The sequence below is a fragment of the Heptranchias perlo genome, chromosome 18 (assembly GCF_035084215.1).
Source record: "Heptranchias perlo isolate sHepPer1 chromosome 18, sHepPer1.hap1, whole genome shotgun sequence".
In the NCBI taxonomy this organism is placed as follows: Eukaryota; Metazoa; Chordata; class Chondrichthyes; order Hexanchiformes; family Hexanchidae; genus Heptranchias; species Heptranchias perlo.
The window spans coordinates 50,521,207-50,541,102 of record NC_090342.1 but is presented as its reverse complement, the minus strand read 5'-3'; the positions used below and the strand labels follow the sequence as shown (position 1 = coordinate 50,541,102).

Genomic DNA, 19,896 nt, shown 5'->3' with positions numbered 1-19,896 from the left:
AAGATCCCACTTGATTACCAACTGCTGCAACACCACATTATTCTGGCAGATGGGGTAGAACTCATTTTCTCCAGTGGTAGAGTATGGACTGCATGCAAATCCAGAGTCAGCTGTCTAATTAGAACCACTGCAGCCAATAATCAGTTGAATGAATTTGGTGGTCCTTGTGAATGTGGCATATAACCATTCATGATTTGAGGATTAACTAGCAGTTTTGTTAAATGAGTAGTTTGGCTGAGAGCCTGAAGGTATGGGTGCTTTCCCCGGAGGGTGGGTTTGAGTGAGCAGAGACATGGTGGTTTAAAGTGATGCTGACTGCACCCAGAGGAAATGAATGTCAGTTGTTTGATGCTGACATTTCTACCCATGAGCCTGACATTCTCCTGTCAAGTTTGCTACCATTGGAGGGTTGGGTGTTGAAGCCTGCCAATGCTCATCTTTTGGTGTTACTCAATTGGCTGAGAAGGACTGAGGTGACCTGCCAATCACGTTTTCTCTTTCTGCTATTACCAAGTCCTTGCATGATTTCAGTAACTTCCAAAGTTAGTACAAAAAGCTGCCATTCACTTCATTTGTCTCCAAGTTGTGTGGTTTTGTCTATCAGCCCAACTCCTAGCATGGTGAGGGGAAGAAAACTGGCTTGATCCCTTCCAGGTTGGATTTGAGGCAGTTGCCTAGTGAATTACTGGCATAAATTGGTTTGTAGCACTACATCGTGAAGTGAATTAGTGCCATTGCCATATACCACTGGTTAATCGCAGCCTTCATTTTGGCCAGAAATAGCTGTTAAAATGTTTTTTTTGGGGAGGAGGGGGGGGTTCTTGGGTGTGCAATCCCCATTTGGAGTTTGTGAACTGTTCTTGATGAGTATCTGTTCTCTGCCAATGATTCATTGAAACAACTAGTGTACATGATCAGTCTAGTGATGTGCTGCTAGTTACCACCCAATGGTGGCATTGATAGTCTAGGGACACTCTACTTGTAGACATTAGCTTTTGTACTGTAGTATTGCAGGGCCATAACTGAGAATTTAATAACTACAGTCATTCCAAATGTTGTCTTTCACAAACTCTCAAATGTTGCAGATTGTGGCGAGAGGCCATTCTCCCTAGAACACTTGGGCATTTTGCACTAGAGGTGCATGCATACGCTTATTACAAACATCTTGCTGCACAGTTGAATTTTAATCTTGGCAGTGTTTATCCTTATTCAGCAGACAATTTACTATCCAAAAAGCTACCTTGACTGTTTTCTTTCTCTTCTCCCTTCCCCCCCCCCCCTTCTGTTAATCTTGGCACTTTCTCTCCTCCCCACCACTCCTGATTGACTTGATTCTGCAGCTGCTCCAGGAAAGGGAACTCTACTACAGATGGGCATTCTTGACCTTTCAATCTGAGTGTTCCCATCCAGAGTTTCATCCTTGGAGCAGCAGAAAATGATAATGCAGGAATGGAACTGACTTGACATGCACTCTGCCATTGCTGTCCTTGACCTCTCCAACAGTTGTACATAATTTATGTTGGGAGAACTGGTTTCAAGGATGGCTTTATCTTGAATCTTGCAAGTATAAGAGGACCACTTCACTAGGTTTAATGTTCTGTGGTTTTGGTTCTAGACCGACTGAGTAGAGAAGCTGTATTCTTCCATTTGGTGGGATCAGTTGCTTTGTGATAGTGCGAATAACAAATTCCATGTTTCCCTGAAAGCTTGATATTCTTGGGTGCTTATACTGCATCTGCTCCTGTGGAGTCTGACCCAGTTTACCAGTAGTGTGCAATAAGACTGATTTTTGATTGGCTTACTGTGTCCTCTTGCTCCCAATGGATGGAGGAAGGTGGAGTTTGCTGGAAACCCCTTGAGCAGAAGAGGTGTGTTAAGATGTTATATTCTTGGCTTTGATAAAGGAGGATAAATTGAAACCATATACTGCCTTGAAGACCTGTTAACAATCCATTGTATTGATCTGTGCTTGGGGAGGGTGAAAGGAACAAATGAATCCCCAGTCAACTGCAAAACCTCTTGCATGCTCAAATTAGTGTCAATTAAAAGTCAGTGCATTTTATATCATTAATTGGCCAGCTTATGTACTAATGAGTGGAATTATTCAGCAGGTAGGAAGAAGTGCTCCAAATTACTTAATAGCAAGGAATATTGAAGAGTGACCAGAAATTTTTATTTAAAAAAAAATTCCAGGCTGGATTTCAGTACTTGCTGTAAGCTCCAAGGTCTCCACCCTATTGAATGATAGATGTATAACCTTTTTAAAATGCAAAGCATTTGGATCAGAATTGGAAGAAATAACTTAAATTTGGGCAGCCCCAAATAGCAAGTGGACTGGTACAATGTGTAGATTTAAGTTTTTACGTTGAGCATTAGTATGCTGTAATACATGCATCTTTTTTTGGGAAGCTTGTTGTTGATCGGCTTCCTTTTTTGAACTGGTGACAGTTAGTTCTGCTTTTTAAAAAGTATTGAATAGTCTTGTCAAAAAATTCAGCTTTTTTTCCCCTCAACAAAGAATAAATGAGTTATAATTTACAGTTGGTCACATTTGTCTCTCGTTAACATCTTTTTAAATTAATGCACTAAATCCTGTCATTTTTTACATATAATGCAAATTATTTGGGATTGACAGTTACCTAATCTCATATTTTGAATTTTGTAAATATAGTGAGTAATGGCACGATCTAGTGGCTGCATGTCAAGAGTGCCTCAAATAAATTTGAGTATGTTGCATTCTTGGGTGTAGTCTTACCTAATGACCACTATCCTACAAACTGCTACAGTATGACTTGAGCCAAGGTTGCAGTAACCATGCTGTGGACCTTATGGGTCCATGAATTTGGTTTTTCAGCTTATTTGCAATAGGTTTTTGTGTACAATGGGAACTAGAGCCCATATTGAAACAGTTGTTGCTTTAATGCATCCCAGATTGACAGGGAGCAATAGAAAGCTAATAAAAACATGACTGGTACTTCAAGATTATTAAAGTAGAGTGCATGGTAAAATTGAGCCTGTTCAAGTTGTATAAATTATGGCTCAGCTGCTCATTTTTAATAACTGCATCTATATCATAAGGTTTGCTTTTAACTTCCTGTTTGTAAACTTTCATTGCAGAATCTGACCTGCATTTTTTGTGCTCCAGTGAAGTGCAGCCAAGAGAGGTAAATTCCCTTGTTCAAAATAAGTTTATCCTTCCCACATTGGCTTTCGGAACCAATTTTAAACTGTCAAATGGGAGAGTATTGTTGTGCGTTAGTTACTTGGTAACTTCATGTTGCGTTTAATTGGGCTCCATTCTCCTATTTGTACCATAATTCACTGATAAGCTGGGGAACTTTTATATGTTGCATTGAACTGATGAGCTAATAGAAAGAAGAACTAACAACTTGCATTTATATAGCACCTTTTACAACCTCTGTCCCAAACCACAATGAAGTACTTTTGAAGTGTAGTTCCTGTTGTAATGCAGGAAACACAGCAGCCAATTTGTGTACAACAAGCTCCTGCAAACAGCAATTAATGACCAGATAACTTGTTTGGTAGTGTTTGTTGAGGGATAAATACTGGCTAGGACACTGGGAGAACTCACTTGCTTGTCTTTTTGAAGTAGTGCCATGGAATCTTTTATATCCACCTGAGGACAAATGGGGCATCGGTTAACATGTTATCAAGACTGCACCTCTGACACTGCAGTTCTGCAGTAAGTGTCAGTCAAGATTGTGCTCAAGTTAGGCTTGAACCCACAACTTTCTGACTCTGGTGAGTGTGCTATCACTGAGCCATGGTTGATCTCTACTAGAAGTGCAAGTGTGCTCTTGAGTGGCTGGCTCCCTGCCTCTTAGCAATTGTTTAGCCTTAAGATCTAGGCTGTGAACAAACTGGGTGAATTGGCTGTATCAATTCAAATATCTTTGAGGATCCTGAGGTTATCCCATGCAAGGTTCAATTGCATCAGCATTATGAAGACTACATATAAGTAGTTTAACCATTGGCTGTCTAGTGTTCTGGAGAAAGAAACCAATTTTAATCAGACAAAGGAAATTAATGACAAGTTTTGAAACTGATAGCTTCTCTAATCTCTCCTTAACCTTTCTGCTGACTTTTGAGGCGTTCAGCTCAGTCTGGCAAATTTGTTGCACCTCAGACTCCATTTCTGACTGTCTTGGGCAGAATTTGCCTCAACAGTAATATCTCCTCTTGAGCAGTGTTAACTCATTGCTCTGGACTCTTGCTGTTGTCCATTCAGCTCATAACTGGGGAACATGTCCTGGAGTGCTTTGCTTTTTCCACTTTAATATAATTGGGGATGTGTAATAATGGTGCTTGGTTCATGTACTAAACCTGTACAGGGTGTGCCACAACAACTGAATTTCCTTTCCCAGTTTTTGAATAGGCAGTACATGAACAAAATTGACTACACAGTGAAGCAGCCAGAAAAACCAAGGAGCTGGGAAGCAGAGTATGTCAGCAGGAAGCAAGACGAGGTTCCCAAGAAATGGGACACCGAATACATCAGTAGAAAGCATGAGGACGTGACTCCTGAAAAGTGGGATGCTGACTGCATTGATGAGAAACTGGACAAGGAGCCCCCCAAAAAGTGGGATGCCGAGTTTGTCAATAAGAAGCAGGAGGAGCAGCCCAAAAAGTGGGATATACAGTACTCTGTGCAGGAGACCGAAAGGTGGGAACCCAGATCTGTCCCAAAGGAGTCGGGTGAACCAAAGAGACCTATGCCTGAGCCCAGAGAGGTGAGAAGACCAGCCTGCTTTGGTGGCCTAGAAACACACGCGTATGACTGACCGGCCTTTTCTTTTTCTCTATTTAGAAACGGGATCGTAAATCAAAACCTGAACCTGAAGTGAAGCAAGTGGGTAACATTTTTTTGTTTTTGAAGGACAAACCATGGTGGTGGTTAGTGGCACTTGTTCTTGAAGATGGGCACACTAACATTTCTAACTTGGGTGTTGGCAACTGGCATGGGAGAAGCTGTGGAATGCTACCAAATTGGAACCCTAGCACCTGAAGGTTCATTAACTCAAAACATCTGACAACTGCATCCATAGTGAATATTTTCTGGAAGTATAGGTCGTAAGAAATTTACATTTCTGTTGGGACTATGAAAGGCCATGTGCATTATGCACTTAATTTTCAAACAGCATGTGAGCTATGATTGCAGAGCCTTTCTTTCTAGAACTCTATAAATTTCATTGTAGGCGATTCTTTGGCTCACAGTCTCTATTCTGATGGCAGCTTCACATTAGAGCTACCCATGGGAATCTAGTTTGCTTGAGTGTTGAATTCCCTTTAAGAATATTCACTGTGGTATGTTTGATATACTAATAACCCTTCGTGTGAAACTTCTTGTAACTTCCCTCCTTTATGCTTTTAATATTCTAAACTTGTGTCCCGCCTTCCTGATTCTTAACCAGGGAGAAGATAATGTCACTGTCTTCCTCAGCACTTTGAATACTATTGCATTCCTTGTTTAATCTTTTGCTGTTGTGCATACAGCTCCTTGATTTCCAAGTTTTGCTAGAATCTACATCTCTTCCATATCTTTTTGACTACTTGTTTGGAGTTGTGGCGACACAATGCCACCAGTAAGAACTGATTCCCAGGCAAGTGTGTAATATGCACTCTCTATCTACATTATCTCCTTCCATCCTAAAATCTTCAGCAATGAAATCCCCACTCAGGCACAGTCTACTAACCTGTGTAATGCCTGATCCTTATTTGATTGCCCCAGGGTAAAATGGACACCTTGGCTAGTGGGTATGCAGCATTACACACTTGCCAAGGAGCAAGTAGCTTGCTGCTGGGCAGACCAGCTTCTGAAGCACAGGCATTTGCTCCATTATTACTGCCTCCTACAGCACAGTTGAAATTCCAATTTGCATTTGGGCAATTAAAGGATGCAACACTCTGCAGCACAATGTTGAAATAAGCTAGTTCAATGCACAATAATGGCTGTCTGTCTCTTGAGCATCTTAGTACTGTTTATCAATTTACATATGTGCAATGAATGGGAATTTTTTTGGAAACCTTTTTCCATCGGTCAAAACTCGACCAAGTGCTTTCTCCCATTTCTTGGTCCCAGCCATCCTGTGTCCTGCTGAGATTCTGTCTGATTCCATTGCTTGTGGAAATTTTCACAAGATTAGGAGTCCTACCAGCAGTGTGAATCACCTAGCAAGGGGGTAGCCTGGAGCTACACAAGGAGTAGGTAAGGCAAATAGTGTAGATGCATTTAAGGGGAAGCTAGATAAACATGAGTGGGGGGGGGGAAAGGAATAGAAGGTTATGCTGATGGTGGGAGGAGGCTCATGTGGAGCATAAACACCAGCATAGACTAGTTGGGCTGAATGACCTGTTTCTGTGCTGTAAATTCTATGTAAAATGTTTTGGCAGATGGCTAGAGAAGCTGGAAGGGGATTGCAAGGGGTAGAAGTGACTGAGGTGGCTTTTTGGAAAGCTGGGTACAGTTAGTGTATTAGAAAACCCTTGAGTTTCACACTAAGTTTAAAATTAACCTTTTATAATTAAAAAAAAAATCCCTTTCAAGGAGAGTGGTGGTGGGAGATCAAAGTGTGACCAGCTGTGAAGTGAAACTGAGAAAAATCTTAGCACCATCTCATAACTAGAAGGAAGAATTTTTGTCCACTTGTGGCAAATGTACAAGAACACCCAATTCAGATCACCTTCCGAACAAGTGGCTTTTATTTTTTTTCGCCACAATGAACCAATTACCTGTTTTCTGGTGGTCAAACTTCTAGTTTTACTAACTAGGATTTGAGATGATCTGGTAAAAGCATTTGGCCAATAAGTTCCTTTTTGCTACAATGGGTGCCATAAGTCATGACAGTGCAATAGCATTGTTTCTGATTTAAAGGCAGTGGAGAGGTTTTGTGCACATGTCTAATCCCCTTCACAGTTGATGTACCTGCAATTTGAGGATTGAAGTATACTAGCTGCATGATTGTCCTTGTCTGGCAAACACTGGAAGTGTACTAGACTAGAGTTAATTGTAGCATTTGCAGTAATTTGTTCCAAGGTGCAGTGCCTGCTTTCTCAAGCAGCAGCTGTCTTCGTGTAAATATTATGCCGAACTGATCTTGCATGACAGTTAAATCCTTCTTAGGTGTCAAAGGTGGTACAACAGGCTGCTGCAGAGTTCTGTTCAACCTCATCACTGCCAAAGGATCCAGAACTCAGGAGGAAGAAGCTTCAAGACCTGATGTCCCAGATACAAGGGACATGTCATTTCATTCAGGTATGTGGACTTTTTTTGCACATTCTAGATTCCTATCCTAAAATGTTCCATGAAACTTGACATTGACTGTTCAAACCTGTGAAGTCTCCTGTTAAGTTTTCCTTTCACCACATGTTCATCAAGGTTTTGACAGGAAATTTTCATACTTGCAATTTGGCCTCAAGTCTCAGTTTGTCTTGTATGTTTAATCCATCATTGCACTTCACTTCTGGTTTCTGTCCAGTTGTTCTCTTGTATGCTACTCACTACTTGTAATACTAGCAGTTGCTTGCTTTAGGTTTTTTAAAAAAAACCTGAGCATCTAATGATTCATGCAGCACTTTTGAACACTCAGCTAATAAGAATAATCTTTGTTTCCTCTGTCTATCCATAATTGCTTTGGAATCCTCCTTGACTGCAAGTCATTGTGTCTTAAGTGAGTAGAAATGAAGTCCTTGTCAAGATGGGTGACAGAAACTAATGTGTCTTGCACTGTTAAGACTTGATTTGTCTTAACATTTTGTTCTTTTGGTAGTACATACTTAAGTAGATTTCAGTAGCTAAGCTCTTGTTCCTCAATTTCAGTTTTTCAAAAAGTTACAATTTTTTAAATTAAACTTAGGATTCTATGTTGGATTCTGACTCCTCCTCACAAAGTGCTATTGGATCACAGAAGGCTGCCATGTTATCGCTCAGTACTGCAGGTAGGAGGCTTTATCACCACCCTCCCCCCCCCCCCCCCCCCCCCCCCCCGCCACACACACAAACACCTTTCCTAAGGCTTGTAATACAGGACTGTGGCTAAATGTGTTAGGCCTATTCTGCTTATGCACTAAATTCTGATCTAAAGCTAGACGCATAGTTAAATCTCTAGTTGGGTTTTAAGATCAGTTACAGGAGCCTCAGTTAGGCATTTAAAAACTTGTTAACAACGTGCTACCATTTTTAGCACAAGCCAAGTAGCAAATTTCTGGCTTTGAGGAAATGGCACATGTGTGAATCCAGGGGTTGGAAAAAGTACTAGGATTGTGTTTGAACAATGAAGTGCAGTCTGGTGCACTGATCTCTTGGCATGCTGCCTAGTGTCCATGTTCTGTTGAGCTTATAATCTGAGCAACATATCCTAAGATTTTGTGAATTAACTTGCAGGGAGACACTGAATGCAGTAACAGCAAAACGTTTCTGCTGCTTTCAGGCTAGATGTTTTTTTGTGCTGTTAAAATATCAATTATGTTAACAGCTTTTGGGGTCCTGCATTCTGCCCTTGCAACCTCAGCCAGCAATATTACCCATGTATAACTAGGAGGCTGGTTTCAGATTGCTGGTGGAAACCCCCCCACCCCTCTCCAAAAGAGGAAATGTTGACTCTTGCTTATGCAATTTTTTTGGTGAATTGCTGCTTGCCAGAAGGTGGACAAGTAGATAGATTTGCTGTCTTAAGCTTCTATTGAGATTTCAGCTACTGATTCCCAAGGGACTGGGGTGGAACTGTGGGATGTAGCTCTTGTACTTGCGCTGCAATCTGTTCATGGGAGATCCTGGAATTGTTTCCATTACACTTGGGAGCTTAAGTGCAACTGTATGGCCCTTCATAAAGATTGGATCATTTACCCTATTGTGCATGGTGTATTTGGTATGTAAGTTTCAAGGGATGTGTGTGGCTTGGTGTAAATCTGGCCTGCTAGTCACAAGTTCCAGTGGCCTATGTATTTGGAATGCTACCTATTTTGCTCTGCTCGCTGATCTTCTCCCCAACATCTGATATAAAATTTGTATTCTCTTGATTAAATCCATTCATGGCTTCACTCCTCACTATTTCTCTAGCTTCATCCAGCCCTACCATCACAATCTCCATTCCCCTGAAGCTGTGCCTTTGGCCACCTAGGCTGTTTTTTTCCCTCCTTTTAAACCCCACCTTTTTTCACTCAACTATTGGTCACTCCTTTGGCTTGGAATCTTTTTTCCCCTTGGATTACATTTGATATGCCTTTCTATGTTAAAGGTGCTATATATATGTTTTTGTTTAGGTTAATTTATGCAGTGACAATTTTTCCCCAAAAAAACACACTGCATAGTGGGCACTATTTTGAAGTTCATCTTAGTAGCATGATAATAAGGTTGACCAACAAAGCATGGGTCAGCATAAGTTTTCTCTGATCTAAGATGTACATTTTGTCATGTTGCCTTTTTGAAGCTAAACTGGAATTTTTTCTTTATCTTCAGCTCCCACAAGGTGCATACCAATGTCCATTGGATTTCAATGTGGTATTTTTGCAATGAGTCCACTGACAATCTGTCAGTCTCTCTTCCCTTCAAAATTACATACTGATGCAATGTGGACCTCTGCATGCAAATGAGGTTAAATTCTCCAAACCTAATGGAGCATTGGGTGTGGATGGTGAATCTTTGTTTCTGCACTACAAATATTTGAAGCATGCTTCATCCAGCAGTTGAATGTGTTTCCTTTTAGTCAGTATTGTAGCTCCAATAACTGCAAACCAAGACAGTGGATATATTGGGAGTGGTGGACTTATTGCACAGAAGTGTTCTGTGCCCAGCATATAATATATTCCATACTGGGGGGAAAAACACTTGCATTTATGTAGTGCCTGTCAGGATGCCCCAAAGTGCTTTGCAGCCAATGAAGTACTTTTTTGAAGTTTAGTCTCTGTTGTAGAAAACACACAGCAGCCAATTTGTGTACAGCAATGAGATAATGACCAGATAATCTGTTTAGTGATGGTTGAAGTATGAATATTGGCCAGGACACCAGAGAACACCTGCTCTTAGTGTCATGGGATCTCTAGGCCACCTGAGGGCAGACAGGGCCTCAGCTGAACATCACAGCCAAAAGACTGCACCTCTGAGTGCAGCATTCCCTCAGTACAGCAGAGTTGTCAGATTGTGCTCAAATCTCTGGAAGGAGTTTATAAATAGAATTTGGCATTGCTTTCCTCTTTTTTTTTTTTCCTCCCCTGCTCCCCAAGATATTCTCCAAGTCCCTGTAAGAAGCTAAGGTAACCTATTGCCCTTGACTAATCAGCTATAATGGGCTTGCTGTGTATTGGACAGCTTTCCTTATCTGTTGTCCTCTACCAGTTTTAATGTGTACTTTTCTTGAATAGCACCAAAAGAACAGAAGCAGCAAAACAAGACTGAAATTGTTCCATCCCCGTCTAAGGTAAGAACTAACTTTACACTTGGCTAGAAGTGTTAAATCGGTGTTGGAGGCTTCAGTGACACTTGTTTGAAGTCTTTGACTGATTTAACTCTGTAGGTGAAGTGCTTGCTGCCCATTGTACCCTGTGCCCCTGCATTGGGGATTGGAATTCTAGTTTCAGATTGCTATCTGGTGGCAGCTGCTGCTATGGGGCAGGGGAGGTTGTGCTGGCATGAATGTTAGATTGGGTTGTGATGTCGTTGACTAGCCTGATTCTGTTTGGGAATAATGACCTTTTGATGTGGTTAACTTCTTCGAGAGACAGTTAGTTTTAAACTTTACAAAGTTTTCATGGCTTATAGTGCAAAGCTGACAATTGGGTGCACTGCTAAACCGAACTACAATGCCATGAGTGCTTGTAGTATGGCTGTTCCAGTTTGAATCTAGTTATCGTAAAGGCTTCCAATGGGGAAATAAACCAACTGATGGAGAGGGGTGGTGAAGTTGTGTATGGACTTTCAAAAGGCATTTGATAAAGTACCACAAAAGACTTGTTAACAAAATTGAAGCCCATGGGATTAAAGGGGCAGTGGTTGCATGGATACAAAATTGGCTAAAGGACAGTAGTGGTGACTGGTTGTTTTTCAGACTGGAGGAAAGTATGCAGTGATGTCCCCTAGGGGTCAGTGTTGGGGCCACTGCTCTTGTGTTAATGACCTGGACTTGGATATATAGGACCTAAGGTTTGTAAACTCAAATGTGGTGAACATTGAGTAGGATAGTAAATGACTTCAGGAGGACATAGATTGGTGACATGGGCAGACACATGGCAGATGAAATTTAACAGAGCAGTGTGAAGTGATTCATTTTGGTAGGAAGGAGAATAGGCAATATAAATTAAATGGGGTACAATTTTAAAGAGGGTGCAGGAACAGAGACCTGGGGTGTCCATAAGTCTATGAAGGCAGCAAGACAAGTTGATGAAGGGTCACAAAGCTTTTGAAAAAGCTTCACTATTAAGAGGCATAAAGTAAAAAAGCAAGGAAGTTGCTTAACACTGGTTAAGTCCCAGCTGTCATACTGGGCCAATTCTGGACACTACACTTTAGGAAAGATGTTACAGCCTTAGAGGGTGCATAGGAGATTAAACTGGAATATCAGGGATAAAAGACTCCAGTTACGTGGAGACAAGAGAAACTGGGGTTCTGTTTTTTTTGAAGAGTAGACAGTTAAGGGGAGATTTAATAGGTGTTCAAAATCATGAATGGTTGAGAGTAAATAAGGAGAAACTGTTCCAGTGGCAGAAGGGCCAGTAACCAGAGGACACAAATTTGCAGTAATTAGCAAAAGAACCAGGTGATGTGGGGAAACACCTTTTTTACACCAAGTTATGATCTGGAATGCACTGCCTGAAAGGGTGGTAGAAGAAGATTCAATAATAACTTTCAAAAGGAAATTAGGTAAATACTTGGGGAATTTGCAGGGCTGAGGAAAGAGCAGGGGAGTGGGACTAATTGGATAGCTTGTTCAAAGAGCAGATATGATGGGCCATATAGCTGCCTTCTGTATCATTTGATGATCCTATGAAACCATGTAAAATTGCATGATCTCTTGCTGGAGATGATTGGCTTCTGAGATGAGATTTGACTTCACTTGACAGTCAATATTGGACTTTTTAAAATCTGTCAACTTGGTACTTTGAAGGTGGCTGAAATAGCATACTACTAGTCAAAAGTTTGTGTAATCTGGTGTTGCCCCCATTCTGCATGTTGGCTGGATTCCCTCTGACCTTGGTTAACAATTGGTCAATTGTTGTCAAACCGAACACTTGCTCAAAAATGAGCCTGCTGCAACCCCATCTCCTCTTTCCTCCCCCCCCCCCCCCCCCCCAAAAAAAAATAAACTGGGCTGAGGTGCAGTTTTCCCATCATAAGGAGTTGTAGGTTATCTAAAAATCAACTTACTGTACTTGTAAAAGTTGAGGTTACTGATTTTTAACTCAAAGTTGCTTCTGTGCTATACACTGACAATACTTGGTACCAGAATTGGATGCTGTCTGTTACTTTTTAATGTAAATGTCACATTAGCTTGTCACCTGGCTTTGTATGTAATAGCACAAGAGGCTGTTATTCAATCCATTAGCACCTGTGCTGGCCCTTGAGCTACCCAATTTGCCCCTTTCACCATAACCTTTTCAAAAAGGAAAACTTTTTTCTACTACTCTGAAAATCCATTGCTGATTTTACTTCTGCCATGGTCTCTAGTAGGACTATTCCATGTCTTACTAAACATTTATTAAAAATAAATGATTAAATTTATGCCCTCTAGTTACTGACTCTAACCACAAGAAATTATTTTTTTCCCACTTTATTTTACTTTATCAAAATAACTATCTCATCAATCATCCTTTTGAGGCTCCCCCTCCTGGTTGGAGCATCTCCAGCATTTAGCAGTATTTGGGAAATGGCAAGTAGGTTCCCAAAGGACATTCTGTGGGTATGACTATACATCAAATCCTACAAACTAGAACATGAAATGTGCACTTGGCAAATAGTATACATACTGGGGAGTTGGGGTACTTCCAACAAAAGAATTTTAAAACTGACATGATTGCACTGGCAGCAAGAAAATAGCAAATGTATACCAGATACTTGGTATGGTGTGGGAAGATGAGCTATAGCTGTCTCGGCAGAGTTTCATTTTGTGCCACTTTTTTTAGCCCAGGGTTGGCATGAGTTTGGGAGCAAATCACTTAGTGGATTGATGAACTTTTTATTCCTTGCCTGAAAAACCCACAAGGAATAAACGTTTTTATTCTACTTTCACAGCCTGCTTCAGAATTGGGTGTCCTTTCCAATATCGGGGGTAGTTCAGGTTCTGATGACCAATCGTCACTCTCCGGTTCTACAACCGATCTTTCGGGACAAACTCCACAGGTAAAGTCACTTAACTGTCCTTCCTGCATAGCTAATGGTTACAAATTCATGTCTGCTGTAGATGGCCTCTGGTTGTGGCATCACTTGCTCCCATAAACAGTCTAAATGCTAGTCTTATGGGGTTGACTCTGCACAATAGTATAACCCAGGGATGTAACAATACAATCCCTTTGTGATCAGTCTACCATTTCTATCTTGAGTACAAATGCTTCTTCTCTCCAAAGGTGGACTGAGTTAACACTTGGTGAGTCGCAACATGCAATCAGTTAAACCACTTTATTTCTCAGCAAGTTTATGATTTAGATTTATTTAGTTAATAGGTATTGACAGTGATTTTTGATTTTGTTCTTTATTTTCTATCATTGACTTCAATGGGCGTGTAACTGGTGACTGTTGCAATACTGCCCATTTTACATCCCTGCCCAAGTCAAACTTCACCCTTTTTGGACTGTAAGCATGGCTTGCTTGAATTTAAATTTTTCTTCTATCTTGAACCCAGTAGTCTTTGATTCTTCAATAGGCTTTTGGTTCTGTTGAGGCATTGCATCTTGGAGCAGCAATTCCAAAATGGTGTTCATGCTTTTGAGCCCTTCATTACTTTTTGTTCCCCTTTGGAGCTAGGATGCTGAATCCTGCACTTAATATTACAAATGTGGCTTCACTGATCTGCACAAAGCTGTTCTGACCAGGATACATGTTGCCACCTGTACTGGTGCTCCAGCATGGTTCCTGATCTTGCCTCAGTGCTTGAGACCAGTGAGTCCCCATAAGTTGGCCATAGTGGCTTTTGTATATGTAACTCTCCTAAAAGGAGGGGGTAATGTCACTGACTTACTTTCTTGAGGTTGGGAAAAGAAAATTATAGTTTGCCTTTTGAAGTCAATATGGTCATTTGAACATGGACTGTTGGCCTTTTCATTTCCTGTTTCTTTCCCAAGGTGAGTGAGTTTAGTGAAGGTACAAAGCCATAAACCTGAATGTGGTGATGTATCTAAACATGTTGACCTAACAAAATGGCGATGAAAGACTCAAAATGACTAGCCCTGACTCCATTTCCAGGTATCTGCTGCACGCAATTCGGAAAGTGAGGCATATGTTCCTCCACCACAGATGTACCAAACGAGTACACCAATTACTGAATCTTTAACGCAGAAGTCCCTAGAGACAAATCAGGTGGGTTCTTTTGTGGTGTGACTCAGGAGTGCAAAAAGACTTTACTATGGTCCAGATTAGCTTCAGAGTTTGTATGTGAGCTCTAGCAAACCTTGCATGTGTTGAGTAAACTCTTTGCAAGCCACGTACTGCCATCAAGCATGCAGTCCAATTCTAAATAGTTGTGGAAAGATTTTTAATCACTGTTGATCTATAGCCATAGTGGAGTAGCAAACTCAAATTAATTGCATAGGAGATAACACTGCAAGCTGGAGGCTAGTTGCAAGAAAGCAGCATCAAGAAAGCAATGTTTGATACTGGTGTCCATTCACCCTACTAGATTTGAGAATCTGAAGTTGCAGTTGGACAGTGGTTGTGGCCTTCAGTGTATTGCCCTCCCCATCTCAAATCATTGTATGGAATGCCTAATGACACTTCTCAAAACTTGTACTTTTGAGGCCCTGAAAGCTACAAGCTAGACTGCAAATATGAGAAGTTTAGCAGAAAAATCTATTTGGGGTGTCTCCATTCAAGTTTAGCACTGACCTATGCAAATTTCTATTAAACTTGGTGGCTTCGCAAGCTGTTTGACGCCCAATTTCAATAGCAAAGAGCTTCTAATTGACTTCAGGAGTTGTACTAAAAACCTAGGCTGGCCTCTAATTGACCTTGGGAGCAGTGCAAGAACAATTAACTTGTAATTAACCTAGCAATCTACACAATTGCACCTTGTGGCCTTAAAGGGTCACATAGCTGACATTGGCTGTAGAATGTTTCTATTTTGGTTTTGTTGGGGGTGGGGAGAAACAGATGTGGAGAAGCATCATCTCCAACCTACTGTGAGCATCATCATGGGAAATCTGTTTTAATGAGCCTCTGGTTGACCTTAGATGGTGGAATTTTGCCAGACTGTTTTCTCTCTACTGCCTGTTTAAATACTAAATGCTTTTCTAGTAGCAAAACTGAGACCAAGCTACTTTTTCAAATCAGTAGATTGGGTAATTGGAGGGGGTGGGGAGATGGTGGAGAGGGTTTGATGGATGGGACTGGCTCAATGGACAATGTTTGAACCTGCATAACTACCTGGAATTCAAAGGCCCCCAGACTAACTGTCTAAAGGAATGGTAGAGGACTTGAATGTGGAGAAATGTAAGCCACCATAATGCATAGTGGTATAAGAGGAATTCATAGATTATGGATATATTAACATAAGCTAGGAATAGGCCATATGGCCTTGAGCCTGATCCACCATTCAATCAAATCATAGCTGATCTTCAACCTCCACTTTACTTTCTGGCCTGGTCCCCATATCCCTTGATTTCCCCTAGAGTCCATTGATTAAGTAGTGAATTTCCTCATGACCAGGTCTTGTAATGAGGTTGAAATAGAAGGCCTTTGCACTGGCAATCCAGTGGTGGTAATGTAACCCGATTTAATTAATTAGTAACAACATATTTGGAATGTTTTTCTCCTCATCTCCCCCTCCCTAAGAACCACATCTTAAACATTGCAGCTGTGCTGACTTTAGATACCTGTAACCAATAGGTGCCCTGAATTTATTGTAGGAAACACTGTAGCGATGTGATTGAAGCCTGGATGTCCTATTCATTTAGACATGGTAATAGGCCAGCCTGATGCTAAACAAACTCTGCACAAGTGTGTGAATTAGCATCTTGTATAGAGCAGATCCCATTTCAAATCTCAATGGTTTGCTGAAAGAATTACAAATCCAGTTGAGGAAAGGATTGAGCATATTACTGAGCAGTGATTCTTTGATCATTATGGCCATGGAAATGCCTGACTATAGCTGATGGGGTGAAACATGTTGGATCATAGGACTATTCATTTCTGTTTTGCAAGGTGTCTTTAATGGGGTGATAAATTGAGCATCCAACAATGGAAACTGCATAGGTGAAAGGGATGGGCTTGAGTCACATGGCTTCTCTTTATAAGATGAAATGGCTGAGATGAGTGTCTTGCTTGTGAGACATTGCAGATATCAAGCCCATTTTGGCAGCATGCATGAGCTTTAACACCTAAATCTCATCACGTGGGCCAGTGGTTGCTGCAGTCTTCTATTTGGGAATTTGCCTAAATCAAGGTGAGAAGTTAGTTGCTAAGCTAAAGGAAGGAATAATGATCCACAGTCACATCTGGACCAGTTTTGATTTGCCTGAAGTGGGGGGGGGGGGGGGAGAAAGAGAGAAAGCAGTTGAGATTTTTTTCTCTTTCCCCCCTCCCAATTTGGCCCTGGATTTTTTTGGTGTTTTGCCTCACAGGAGGTTACATGGCTGCAGGGGTTAGGAAGTGTCTAGTCATGATATGACAAGGGTGGAGCAGCCTTCATGGATCAGTTGGTCTTGTCCTGCCTGTTTTCATGTTTGTAGTTGCTCTCGCTAGGAGACAGGACAGCATTTGAGGTGTGAAGATCAGCACAGTTGCCAGCTTGCTTCTGCTAAGCAGTATGGTGACTATATGGAAACAGTCAGCATGGTTAACTTGCTTCAGATGATGTAGGATGTGATTTTTTTTTTGCAGTGTTTGGTATATACAAGTAGTGGGGGGGGGGGGGGAAAGGGATGAGGCTGAGAGAAAATAGCATCTGAAAGAGAACCTCAACCTCACTTTGAAGTTCTAATTGTGCTATTCATGAACTATTTGGTGCTGAAGGTTGTCTGGGGAGGAGCTAACATGGGTTTCTCTCTCTGGATATGAAGTGGGTATATTTGGCATGTCTTGAACACATGTCCTTAAATGGGTTATAATTGTGCATGAGCTCAGTCCTTTTTGCTAAGGGATTTGCTATTGTGAAGTTAGAGAAAAGTATATATTTCAGTGATTTGAGTGAAAATATCAAGTAGTTGAACAACTTGATATAACTCCATTTCACCTTGTCAACATACAATCCTGATTTTTAAGTTCACATGGACAGTTCAATTTAAGCTAGATTGCATGGCAATTGCAAAAACTGGGCTTCATTGGATGACCTCCCTCAGTGCTTGTGAATCTTGATTTGATTTAGTCTTCCATGTCTTTGCCATTATATGAAGACTTGAGTTTTATACTTTTTGGGAGAGATGCTCTGAGAAGCCATTTCCATTTTTTTGGTACCATTGCAGTACATTTCCAGGTTGAGTACTGCTTGGTAAGATGTGGAGGGAAACTCATTTAGAACACCATTTTGAGATTCCTGAGTGGTGTTGCTGCTTTCTGGGTCTGTGTATATAGACATTTGCTTAATTGTCTCATTCTGTTGCCTTTGCATGAGGATATTTAGGGTATGAGGGTAGCCATGTGAATTCCATTTCACTGATTTCAAAAGCTCTAACTCCAGCAGCATCACCACTGAAGTGTCCTGTGCTCTAACTCTAACTGGAGACAGTACAGCCATCTGAATCCAAAGGACCCTTTTGCAATGTACTTAGGATCATATTTGTCTGAATGAAATGGCAAAATGTTGATTTCTGAAATTGATAAGACAGTTGTATAGTGGTGATGGGCTGTCTTTATCTGCAGTGACCTTCTGTTTGAACAGAGCAAAGTATCTCCCTTGGAAGGTGCAGTTTATGTAAATAAGGCATGAGTGCTTGGTTGTGGCTTATTGCTGTTGTCAGGTGACAATGAAGTTTACACTGCCATGAACCTTGGTTTTGTGCCTGTGTATTGCTGCATGTTGGGAGTTTTGGTGCCTGTCACAGGCTGTGCACAGCATTGCTGAATGTTGCCTAAGATTCTCTATGGAATCCAGCATCACTTTTTATTCCCTTCCCACCCCACTGCTGTCTTTTTTGAAAACTGAATCTGCTGTGACTTGTATTCAAGACACTTTCATGGTATCTATTTCTTGAGTAAAAGATTTTCTGTCAGCATGACCTAGACAGCTTCAGGAATCTTAAATTTTCATTGGAGTCTTGACTGACTTTCATCTCCCATTAAATATTTATGCATTTCATGCTATGATCTATGCATCATAAGTTTCAGAATGTGTTTCTCCTCCCTCCCCTCTGCCCCCCCCAAAAAAAAACCTCTTAATGGCACTGTTCAGCCACCTTGTGATTGTTCAAACATGGCAAATGTTTTACCTGGCTCAGCATTGAATCAGCTTGTTGGTTGTCCTGCAGTCCACTTGGACTTGTTTCCAGCACTGTGATTAATAACTTGTCCAGTTGCTATCCTGTTAAATGCTGACTTCTGGCAGTTATGTTTGTCTGGATTTGAAATCAATTTACTATTGCTTCTATTTGTCAAGTGATTTTATTCCTTTTCTATGAATTCCACCAGGTGACTGCTCTGCCTAACGACCAGACTGCCTCAAGCACAGCGATAACTCCAGCATCCCGAGGACGGGTACTCCAGACTCCAGTAAGCAATTCTCCAATTAGCATGAAGACCACACCCTTTCAGGCTATGCAGACTGTGAGTGGCTGAGACTGGTTTTAACTTGGACAAATTGCTGTCCTTTTCCTCGCTGTCTTTGCATAGACATTTTGCTAGGTGGGAATTGGAGGGGGGAGAAAGATGGTGGTTACCATCTATTGCACACTTGTAAAGGTACTTAGTGTATAAACAGAATATACTGGAGGTAGTTTGAGTGTCAAACTAGAAGATGCTCTGATGTCTCCGAGTGCTTTTGTCTGGTTGAGTTGGCAGTGTCTGCTCCTAGCTTGCCAGTGTGGGAATGCACATCTGCCCTATAACACTTGTACCTTCCAATAGACCAAGTGCTGTGTTTCTGTTCATTTTACACCTTGTTCCTCTTTTCTGGAGGGAGTTGTGTAAGTGAGCTTCTAGAACTGCTGACCTAATGGCAGTCAACCTCCTGATGGTCACTGACCTCAATTTGTCAAGTGCCCCTCATGTCATTGAACATCCTGAGTCTTCATTGGAGGGAGGATAGGATACTGCAGGAGATGGAGGAAAGGGGGCTTTTAAGAAACTATTGAAAGAGGCAAGTTTGAGGCAAAGTAGCTTTGAGTGTGGATGATAAAGTAGGGGTTAGTATCTGCTTGGTCAAATGGCACTTTTTTTTGTAGCCTCCAGTAGAGGAAGCATTGTTCATTTTCTGTAATTTAAAAAGTAACCATAGAACTTTTAATTCTCTTCCCCCCCCCCCCCCCCCCCCCCCCCCCAGCTTTTTTTGGACATTTGCTGACCTGGTCACTTGGAAAGGGGAGAAAGAGGAAGGGACTATAAGGGGTGGGTGATGAGATTTACACTTGTTCCCACGATTGCTATTTGTCTTGAGTTTAGTCAGTGTGTAACCTTCATTTATGAATGACTTAACTTTATCCAGGCCTGAATGAATTTGTCCATTAAGTTGGAAAAAAAACCTCAATTGGGTGTCTCTTAAATTCCCCCATTCTATTTATTTTCTTTGAACTCCAATTAATCAATGT

The 19,896-nt window shown here is 41.2% G+C and overlaps 1 protein-coding gene across 2 annotated transcripts in view; it reads left to right on the top strand.

Annotated features, from left to right (window-relative positions):
* caprin2 (caprin family member 2) overlaps positions 1 to 19,896 on the top strand; it is a 54,191-nt gene that overhangs the window by 7,214 nt on the left and 27,081 nt on the right. For both annotated transcript variants that reach the window (XM_068000110.1, XM_068000109.1), the window contains exons 7-15: positions 3,118 to 3,164; positions 4,386 to 4,751; positions 4,829 to 4,870; positions 7,142 to 7,273; positions 7,875 to 7,956; positions 10,378 to 10,433; positions 13,241 to 13,348; positions 14,408 to 14,521; positions 18,782 to 18,916. In XM_068000110.1, coding sequence (XP_067856211.1) covers positions 3,118 to 3,164; positions 4,386 to 4,751; positions 4,829 to 4,870; positions 7,142 to 7,273; positions 7,875 to 7,956; positions 10,378 to 10,433; positions 13,241 to 13,348; positions 14,408 to 14,521; positions 18,782 to 18,916 — 1,082 coding nt within the window. The remainder of the gene's footprint in view (positions 1 to 3,117; positions 3,165 to 4,385; positions 4,752 to 4,828; positions 4,871 to 7,141; positions 7,274 to 7,874; positions 7,957 to 10,377; positions 10,434 to 13,240; positions 13,349 to 14,407; positions 14,522 to 18,781; positions 18,917 to 19,896) is intronic.